The following is an 11,229-nucleotide window of genomic DNA, read 5'->3' on the forward strand; positions in this document are numbered from 1 at the left end:
CTAAACGAATATTTTTTTGTGTATTGTTAACATTAGTTGCATTTTTACAATAATATGGCTGGGCAACGTTTGAGGTCAAACAGAATAATAGCTCTTCTACCATCTCTAGCTTCTAAAGACTCCGATTTAGAATCAGACAACGAAGAAAAAATGAGAATCCTAACTAGAGAGTTTTTTAGAGACGACTGCAGCAGTAAATCTTCTTCTGCTAAACCTACGTACCTGTTTATTTTGCCTGGACTATATTTTTATTTTATTTATTAGGAAAACTCACAGATAAAGTTACTATAAGGCTTATAACATAGAAACAACGAGCCAATAACAAGTTTCCACAGACAGAAACTGGGCAAAGTACATGCGTGCAAAATTGCAGGAAATTGTGTAATTTATACAAAGACTATGTAATACATATCTATACATGAGTTTAAACAATGATTGAGAGCAAACAATAAAATAAAGGAAAAAAACAGTCACCTGTTTTTAGTGTTATTTGAAAGTTAACAGTGGGAGAAGTCTTGGGTCAGTAGTTTGCGTACTGATGTAAAACTGTCACATATCAGATCGTTGGGGTCATGTTTTACATCAGTACGCAAACTACTGACCCAAGACTTCTCCCACTGTTAACTTTCAAATAACACTAAAAACAGGTGACTGTTTTTTTCCTTTATTTTATTGTTTACTCTCAATCATTGTTTAAACTCATGTATAGATATGTATTACATAGTCTTTGTATAAATTACACAATTTCCTGCAATTTTGCACGCATGTACTTTGCCCAGTTTCTGTCTGTGGAAACTTGTTATTGGCTCGTTGTTTCTATGTTATAAGCCTTATAGTAACTTTATCTGTGAGTTTTCTAATAAATAAAATAAAAATATAGTCCAGGCAAAATAAACAGGTACGTAGGTTTAGCAGAAGAAGATTTACTGCTGCAGTCGTCTCTAAAAAACTCTCTAGTTAGGATTCTCATTTTTCTTCGTTGTCTGATTCTAAATCGGAGTCTTTAGAAGCTAGAGATGGTAGAAGAGCTATTATTCTGTTTGACCTCAAACGTTGCCCAGCCATATTATTGTAAAAATGCAACTAATGTTAACAATACACAAAAAAATATTCGTTTAGAAAAGTTGGCAATGTCCGTTACAAGTGACAAATAGAAAAAACACAATATTTAGAACTAACTGGCAGTGTCACTTTGAAGTGACATATATTATAACTTCAAAAATAATAATGAAATGTTTGTCAATAACTCACAATAATGACACTAAATAGTAACTTAATTACTATTTCAATAAAATTGAGTGAAAAATACGCATACACTACTAAAATAATTACATAACAACGACATTTGTCACAAGCGTAAAAAGACCTCACGGTTGTAATTTTTAAACTGAGTATTTTTTCAAATTTTGATAAGCGAAAGCGATGCAATAGTGCGTAAAAATAAAAGGGATAGACGCTAGACCGTGTGGATCACGCCACCTGCGCCAGAGTGCCTAGGAATCTGAGTTAGCCTAGACTTTATAGGACGTCATTTAAAACGGACAAAAACAATTTAAGGGTTAAAAATCGATACTCTAAATACATTTAGGTATTACAATTGAAGTACCTAAAAAGTAGCTCGCTAGTTACTTCATATGAAAATCAATTGACCGCATCATCATTCGAAGCGTCATCTATGAAAAATCAGGACTCAGGAGTACAGTCTGGCCAAATAGAATATAAATTAATAACCACAAAATTAAAATTTTGAAAAAACCCCCGACCACGACCATCGTAGCTCGATAGTAGACCGATTTTCATAAAACATGGCTAAGAACACTTCCGATTAACTCAGCTTTCAGACAAAAAATACTAAATCTAAATCGGTTCATCCGTTCGGGAGCTACGATACCACAGACAGACACACACACAGACAGACAGACAAACAGACAGACAGACAGACAGACAGACGCGTCAAACTTATAACACCCCATCGTTTTTGCGTCGGGGGTTAAAAAGTGGCAACATTGTAGTCACATCAGACATCCCTTTCAAATCAATATGTGTGAGAAAACGGGACGACACTACGAGGTTGTCACTTTTTAATTTCTACTCTTTTTGGTCAGATTGTATATTCCATTCTAATAATTCTGGCAACATCATAACGTCATTGTCAAAACAAAGTGAAACCCCTCGTTTTTAACCCCCGACGCAAAAACGAAGGAGTGTTATAAGTTTGACGTGTCTGTCTGTGTGTATGTCTGTCTGTCTGTCTGTCTGTCTGTCTGTCTGTCTGTCTGTCTGTCTGTCTGTCTGTCTGTTTGTCTGTTTGTCTGTCTGTCTGTTTGTCTGTCTGTCTGTCTGTCTGTCTGTCTGTCTGTCTGTCTGTCTGTCTATCTGTCTGTCTGTTTGTCTGTCTGTCTGTCTGTGTGTGTGTCTGTCTGTGGCATCGTAGCTCTCGAACGGATAAACCGATTTTGATTTAGTTTTTTTGTCTGAAAGCTGAGTAAGTCGGGAGTGTTCTTAGCCATGTTTCATGAAAATCGGTCCACTAGGTCGCGGTCGGGGGTTTTTCAAAATTTTAATTTTGTGGTTAGGTTATTGCTAAAGATATTTTCTTTGAAAATAACCTTCGACAAACAAAATACTTCAAAAGCGTTATAATATCGCTAATGTACCTAATGTACTATCATTCATCTTTTATCAGCAGGAAGCGGATTAGACTGAAACATTTGAAGCCTCAGGGAGGACTAATTACCAAATGAGATTTCTCCCTCCCTCGGAGTCTCGTCCTTGTGCAGTCGCAATCATATATATCTGAGCGGCCGGGGCGCGCAAAAATATTTAAGCACGCTTTATCGCCTTGACAGTAGAGGCTTATCAGGCCCCGTAGCCGAATGGTATTTCTGCGACGTGAAACGCCACCGAAACGCGGCAGAAACGTAATCTGGCTCTGTCGCGCCAATACGCAAGAGCGATAGAGATGATAGCTACACGAGATATTATCGTGAGCGTTTTGTGAGCGTTTGTGCATTCGGCTGCACACACTGATGGCGACAGTAACTTTAAGACTCATCTTGATATAACTTGGAAAATTATTCCGCTAGTGTTTAAAATTATACCTAAATAAAATTGATGAGACCGAATAGCAGGCCTATTCAAACTTTTAGAGTTACTACAGAAAAATATCTTAAGACGATACGGTAGTGGTCAATTCTCCATACAAACGCTCTCGACTATTTCCTCCCTGGTTTTTGAAGATAGAGCAATGATTTTTTCAACACAGATTGTTATTATTTTTATCTGTGTCGGACCGTTTTGATTTTCTTTATATTCTGCTTTTTAAAGACTCTAGAGCCAATGAAAAATTTCCAAAAACGGCCTTTTTCATTGTGGCGCAAAAAAGGGGTGATACTCAAGATTGGTAACAATTAACCAAAAAACCTAAACGGTCCGACATAGATTATTTCATTGTTAATTCAGATTCTCAAATTTCGTTCCGATTGATTTTTTTGAAGGATTCATATAATAAATCCGATTGATTAAGTTTTGAAGGAGGAAAGAGTCGAGAGCGGAACCTCGATTTTAAAGGGTTTTTTGAAATATCTTTTGACTGAGTTGTTCTTAATGGACAATTTATTTCGATAAATCTAGTTAATAACACTTGTATATTTAACTAAAATTCCCAAGTTGAAAGGGGGGCTCCTTACCATTTTAGCATTTTCGCTACCGTATCCTCTTAATGATGCGAATTATTTTTCAATCATGCATTTCGCTCTTCCTTTTGTGTTGGTCTCCTCTTTGCTAAGGGTCGGGAATTCCCAATGGCCCTAAAAGTCCCTAATCTATCCTTATTGATATATGTATATGTCTAAAAGTGACAAGTAACTAATTGCAACAAGTAGGTGATAAGAAAATAACCATAATTTATTAAAAGTGACAATTTTGGGATTTATAAAGCAAAACACGTCCAAAAAAAGTAAAAAAAAATTAGTCGCACGTTTATTTTAAACTTAATGTCATGTAGGTATGATATTTTCCTTCTTTTGGCCCCTTAAGACGCGTGGTTAAAATCTTTCGGATCATTGTGATATCACTTTTACGCTATTTGCGATTTCGAATCAGCCTCTTTTTTTTTTTTTTATTTATTGGTAAATAACAACTTAAATCTATCTTTACAGGTTTTCCTAATGCGATAGATAAGCGAACCAAACAATAAAACAGTTATTGCCAGTATATAAAAAAAAGAAACTAAACTAAAATTAACATAGTGGCCTTTGTGAGATCATTCAGGGAGCATGTAAAAATGTCTATCTCGAGAGCAACTTTATTGATAGCGCGAATCGCCCGCGTAAGCGGGGCTTCCATGAGTAGCTTTGTACGAGCTGCGGGTACGGCCAGCAGCGGTGGCCGGCGGCGGCGCCCCGCGTGCCCGTCCGGCGCATACAGTGCCAGGGCGTGCAGCACCCCGGGGTTGCACAACTCACCTCGCAGTACCCTTAGTCTAATACCTCTGCCACACTATGCTCCTCGCGCTGCCCTTCGCGTTCGAATCAGCCTCTTAGTCTAATACCTCTGCCACACTATGCTCCTCGCGCTGCCCTTCGCGCTGCTTTGCGTTGCTCTGTCCGGCCACACACTGCACTACTCGCGCGATTATCGCACAAGGTTGTTGCCGGCCCTTTGACTCGTGTCAAAAAACAGCCAAAATTGGGAGCGGTGGGCATGACGAGCGGCATGACGAGTAGCGCGGCCACACTATGCCTCTGCCTACTTCCCTCGCTACTTCTCACCCCGCTCGTCGAGTGTGTGGCAGAGGCATAATAATTACACATCCAAATTGGATTGGAAATACCTACTGCTTGTTGAATGCGTTTGTCCGCTTCCCAATAAAGCATAATTATCTCTGTCCGAACGCACGGATAATCACATTGAGTTTGTTATATGCAATCCCGGGTTGACCTGATAGTAATTTGGATTTCACGGAAGTACGGCTACAAATGCTACAATAGAGGCTCTATTTAATCGTATGGCAAACATACACAATAAACTAACCACAAAATTAAAATATTGAAAAAAAAAAACCCTGACAGACTGGACCGATTTTCATGAAACATGGCTAAGAACACTTCCGACTAACTCAGCTTTCAAACAAAAAAAAATCAAATCTAAATCAGTTCATCCGTTCGGGAGGTACGATGCCACAGACAGACAAACAGACAGACACGTCAAACTTATAACACCCTGTCGTTTTTACGTCGGTGGTTAAAAACAGGCAGTTATATGAAATTCATGCAGATAATACAAAATAAATTAAAATATAAACTAAATGTCAATATTTAGTGCGCTCATAGCCACGCAATTGCGTCGGGTGTTAGGCGCAGCAGGTCTCCTGGTGGTCCCAAGTATGAGTGCAGAGGGCATCGCTGAATTATATGCTCCATAGTCTGGACTTCTTCGCACATTGCAGGCTCTAACGTGAGTTTATGTCGTTTGAAGTGCATTAATATATTGATAGAGTAAGAAACGTTACGAAAAATGTAATTGTAGAGGGCTGTAGGGCTGTAGACATGGTTGTAGAGGGTTCCAATTGATTGACTGTACTTAGTTAAGGGGAATTCGAAGACGATGTGGTGCACAGTTTGTTTAGGGTCTCCGCAGTCACATGTCTCAGAGTCAGCCCAACCCCAGTTTTTCCGCAGATAAGCGCATGTCCAATTTCGGTTCGTATACAATTTAAGGAACACCAGACACTACGCGTTTCTTAGATAATTAGATAGCTAATTATAAGTTGTTTTCCTATTAGTGTCAGACAGATATCAGCGAATGCTATAATATTTACACGATTCTCAGAGCAAAGGGTATCATCCGTTCATGGTTATTATTAATAAAATAGCAACATTTGTATAAGCCACTATGCAAAGTTTGAAAGGTCCTTTTTATTTCACCCTGTATATGAGAGCTTTGGCAACTTCGATATATTTCATGGCTACTATACATAATTTGTACCTTTCAAACTTTGCATAGTGGCTTTTGAGGTTATAATGAACAACTTCTATTTATGGGGCCAATGCTGAAATAGCTAAACAAAAAAAATTTCCCCTCACTAGCTCGGAAACACGTGTTTTGTCCTTTAATACCAGCGGGTAAAAACGCATTTGTGGGTAAAGTAATTTGACCTTGAATAAAGTCAAATTAACTGCTTTAAAATTGATAAAAGTAGGTGAATCTAGTAATAAAGATGATTTACCACCTGTGGAACTACTGGAAGCAGTGATAAACGCATTTTTTGCGTTGTAGTGAGGGGAAAAGTGTTGTGTAAGCACGGGTGCAAACGTATTTTACTTCTCGTGTGTTAAAAAACTCGCATGTTCAGGATTTTATTCTCGAACCACTCGAATACAACTTTGCCCCCTTGTATAACAAATAACTATTGCTGTTCCATAGAAGTGAGCGGCATCATGACAGCCGAAATGTATGAAACAAATATGAAATATATGAATGTATGATAATGTTTTTCTGGTTGTTAGCTTAGTTAGTTAATTTCTATACTTACACAACATTTCAACAACACTTTGTATATTATCATCAAGTCAGTGATATGCATAGACGTTACACTTAGGGTCACTTGCACCACCGAACATGGAGGGTTAACCCGAGTTTAACCCACCATTTTATATGCAATTTGACAGTTGACAGCCCACTAACCTTGGCTCAGTAATGACGCTAGTGACGAGAAAACCATATGTTAACTCAGCAGGTTAAAACCAAACAAATAACGAGGTTCGATTACGCAAATTAGGTATTTGATAATTACATTCAACCATACTCCAGTCATACCGTTTAGAGTTTAGAAGATCATAGTTGTGAATCAGCTCAAAAATAGCCCATTTCAACAATAGTAGGTATAATAATTCAACATTATTGCAACTAAGAGAAATCAAATTTGCGGAAAAGTATATAGGTATTTTGAGAATTGAAAAGAATGACCCGTGTGATGACGGGTTAAAAATTTCAATACCCCTTTTCTTCCCGTGGTTGTAGTAGAAGTCAACTGTGGGATATGATATGGGTTAAATTGTGGCGTAGGCGAGAGGCTGGCAACCTTTCACTGCAATGTCACAATTTCGTTTTATTTTAACCCCTTTTTGCTAAGAGTGGCATTGAAACTCGAGTAGTTTATGTACTCTGGTGGGCTTTATGGGATACAGCAGATACAGGCGTAGGTATATGAATTCATTTTGCGAAACAAAAAATCTATATTCTGGGAAAGTGAAAATTTCGGGATTTCAACAATTCAACATTCTGATCATGGACGGTCAATATTAATGTTTTGAGTTTGGTAGCCATAATCATATCAGCCCTTTATCGTCCACTGCTGAGTATAGGCCTCTATTCCAGTACGTCAGTTTCTCCCGGTCCTGGGAATTTTTCGGATGTCGTTAGCGACTGCGTAATTTCGATTGTAGTCCATCCTTGGTCATCGTAGGTACGTCAATCCAAACTCACCATGAGTGTACCTAATCAAAACGTAAATAATTTAATATTTTATTCAGATATGGAATACAGTAGTTTAACAGTAGGACACCTTTAAGGCTATATTAAATAAATAAATACGATCTTGAATCAGAACAACAAAGCTTTTATATTATACTATTTTACAAACATTACAATACCACAAACAAAACCACACACAACGCAAAATACTTATATTAATACACAAATTTAAATAACAATAATATTAGAATGGACACAAGTATACTTAGTACTTAAGAATATATTTTATAGCCAGGTATTTTATACAGCTTGATTGTAATTTTAATAATCTTGAAAAAAGTCTTTTTTTTTTTTGACATATTGCATCGAGAATTCATTTTGTCTTAAGTAGGTAAGTATTTATGAACTTTAGAATCAGACCGATAGGACGAAAACATACCTACATTATAATAGGTTGTAATATAATATGATAACCTGTTATCCTCTGACGCACAATTTAAATGTGAATCATGTTTATTTAGACCTACAAGTCCTACAACGTTGTTTTTGCTTTTTATCTTAAGATCGTTTAATTTTGGATTAAATTTTTATTTTGTGGCTTTATTAACAATAGAATGTTGGTAAATTGTGATAGGTGTAACGGTGAAAGTTCAAATTGATTTAGTCCAAGTGCTACCTTTATTAACTACCATTATTAAAACTTATGTATTCATCATCAATGGGGCGTAAATATAAAAATAGTCAATTATTTATATCTTCAGGGAAGCATTCTATCTATTACACACTAAACAAATAGATACATAATTACCTTAACAACTTTATGCCACTTTTTATGACGGCCCTATTTGTCAATTTTTGTTCGGTGGGACGGAGCCCAGTCGACTTTGTACACTTATAGTGATTTGAATGCTTCTAAAACTCTCACGCTTACATTTTCAAGTCACGCTCAATATTCGTTCATGAAAGCATTTTTAAAAATGATCTTACAGGCAGTTTAATCCTGATAGTTATATCCTGATAGCCAGGACAAGGTACACAAGCTATCAGCTACGCAATCTTCCTTTCCTTGAACAAGAGTGGCAGACCCCCTCGAATACCCTGTACAATAGATGATTTGGGTTCCACTTTAGGTTTCCTGATCGTTTCAGGAGCGGGTTCTACTGTAAACTTTGATAAGATGGCAGCCAGTCCAGCCATCGACTGCATCAGGCCTAAACGTTCACCTGTAACAAAACATTTAAAATTACTTTGAGAGAAACACGTGGACATTGTCTGGATCATTTTAACATTGTAATGTTTTTGTCAGTTAAATGAGGTAAAAGGAAGGATAATACAATTGAAATCCACAATGTAACACTAGTAAGTAAATAAAGTGGATGTAATACCGTAAAGAGTTATAATAACATCTCGTCTTACCTATACAAACTCTCGGACCTTCGCCAAAAGGCAGGTAAATTTGTTTTTGGATCGAATTGAAAACATCCGGATGAAACCTTTCCGGTCGGAACTCTTCAGGTTGATCCCAGAATATGGGGTCATTGTGCAGTGCTTGTAGTGGAATTATTATCCCAGTGCCCTCGTCTATTGTCACGTCTAATTCTTGTATCGTATACGTTCGAGCACATTCTCTGATCAAAAACCCAAGCGAAGGGAACATTCTCATGGCTTCCCTGAAACACCATTCTAAGTTGGTCATTTCTTTTATTGCGTCGTAGCTCAATTTATTATCATGTTTGGCTAATACACGATCTATTTCGCTTTGCACTTTCTTTTGAACATCAGGATTAAATGCTAACTGGTGGAGTGTGAAGCTAGTAGCTGAAGATGACGTTTCAAAACCGGCTGCGAAAAATACAAACACTTGAGCAGCCATCAGAATTTCATCTAGTTCTAACGTAGCTTGCTCTGGGGTTCCATCCGGTTTGAACTTCTCTATCGACTCGCCAATCATTGTTCCCTTCTTTTTGATTTCCAACAGTAAGTCTATAAAGTCGTTTCTTCCGGAGGGTTCATAATTCCTTTGTCTTTGTATTTCGTTAACAAGATCGATCAAGTCTTGCTCCATTTTACCTAAGTATTTTAGACGAGCACATGCTTGAGGGAAAACTTCTTTAAGCATCGCTACGATAGCGTCCTTCGCTGTTACGTCAAATATTTGAAGGCCTAGTTTTCTAAAAGCAGATGTCTCGTTGTTTATACAGTCGGCGTCGAGTCCAAAACCACATGCGCCTATAAAGTCAGTGGTGTAGCGGGCCATGAGGTCGCGCGCGTCGATGGTGCGTGCGCCGGTGGCGGCCGCGAGCGCGCGCTCCTGCAGCCTCTCGGCGCGCTCCACTATCAGCGGGAACATCGCCTTCAGCTTGCCGCTCGTGAACGCTGGCGTCATTCGCTGCCTCAACAACCGCCACAGGTCTCCATCCGCAAAAAACAAGTTCCGCATCATCGGCTCTATAATGGTCTTATTTGAATTCAAACCTCGTGGATAAAAATGGAGAAAGTCAACCGTCAATATCTTTTTCATTATGTCTGGGTCACGTATCACGAGCTCCGGGCGAGTAGACCGGAAGAAACCGATGATTTTTTCGTTGGGATATTTGAAATACATCTCCGTTGCAATTTGAGTAACACTTTTTTTCTGGAGATAATTACTCAGATTATTTCCGAACAGGAGCATAGGTTTGTCATGTTTTACACCTCTGTCTTTCCAGTAGTTGAACGTCCTTGTATTGTAATAATACAGCGCAGCTAGCGCGACGAGTATGAGCGCCGCTATTATCATTGTAACCTTGTGGGGCCGACCGGTTGCCGGCGCAGTGCGAATGATACTGATCCTGTTGTAGATAGCGTAGTCTTTATAAACACAATGTTATAATGGCGTTGTGAGTAATTATTTTGCTGGAAGCTGCTAGAATGTGGCTTTTTAATACATTATTTTGCATCTATCGTCGCTTAGCATCCATAGTACAAGCTTTGCTTAGTTTGGGGCTAAGTTGATCATGTGTAAGGTGTCCCCAATATTTTTTTTTATTTTTCTATGTCTAACAATTTTATATCGATCTACAAAATAGTAGTCAGGTATTACGACCGTTTTTTGTTTGTCTTGTTGAAATAAAAACTATATGAGCGTGATATATTATGTAATAGTACATTACATCAGAGGCCGGGAAAATGAGGATTTCCGGCCAAGTGGGTATATACGGCCGAGCGAGCGTGCGAGCGAGGCCGGATAGGGATACGAGGCCGGGAATCCGTTTTCACGCCGAGGCATGTATAGTGCTTTTCTCAAACATACAATGAAATAAAAAAAAATGCTCTAAAGGACAATATTTTATAAAAAAAAGTTACTTTGCAGGCCTAGGCCTGAAAAATAATATGAAATCCCTTTACAGTCCTCTCGAGTTGTTGCGCCCAAAAAGCGATACTTCCCAGCCCATTTTAAGGAACGTAAAGACAATATTTCATTGCATGTTTGAGAAAAATAAGTTTTCTTTTGCTCGTACGTAAAATTAACTTAATTGTTTATAAATTGAGGACCTAATGCATTAATCGTTTATATCGCAAGTGATTGTTACAGTTATTATGCTGCTTTATCGCTCAAGATACCTACTAGCAGTCTATGACACTACGAGAGCAGGATAGCAACTATAAATTATGCGCATATGATAGAGATAGCAACTGGCGAGTCAATGAACGATATTTCTTTTGAGCCCTTATAGTCATGAAATAGGCCACAATAAAAAAGGTATATAGAAA

At 38.1% G+C, this 11,229-nt stretch overlaps 1 protein-coding gene across 2 annotated transcripts; it reads right to left on the reverse strand.

The window, feature by feature from the left end:
• Positions 1–7,496: 7,496 nt before the first annotated feature.
• LOC125234017 (cytochrome P450 6B2-like) lies at positions 7,497–10,290 on the reverse strand. Of its 2 annotated transcripts, XM_048140197.1 has the most exons (3): positions 9,366–10,290; positions 8,893–9,281; positions 7,497–8,699 (listed from the first exon to the last, which is right to left on the reverse strand). In XM_048140197.1, the coding sequence occupies exons 1-3, from the start codon at positions 10,253–10,255 to the stop codon at positions 8,524–8,526; spliced, it is 1,455 nt and encodes a 484-aa protein (XP_047996154.1). In that variant the 5' UTR covers positions 10,256–10,290; the 3' UTR covers positions 7,497–8,523. The 2 variants fall into 2 exon arrangements, with proteins under 2 accessions (XP_047996154.1, XP_047996153.1); XM_048140196.1 differs by having other exon boundaries at positions 8,893–10,290.
• Between the last annotated feature and the right edge of the window lie 939 nt (positions 10,291–11,229).

The sequence above is a fragment of the Leguminivora glycinivorella genome, chromosome 15 (assembly GCF_023078275.1).
Source record: "Leguminivora glycinivorella isolate SPB_JAAS2020 chromosome 15, LegGlyc_1.1, whole genome shotgun sequence".
Classification (NCBI taxonomy): Eukaryota; Metazoa; Arthropoda; class Insecta; order Lepidoptera; family Tortricidae; genus Leguminivora; species Leguminivora glycinivorella.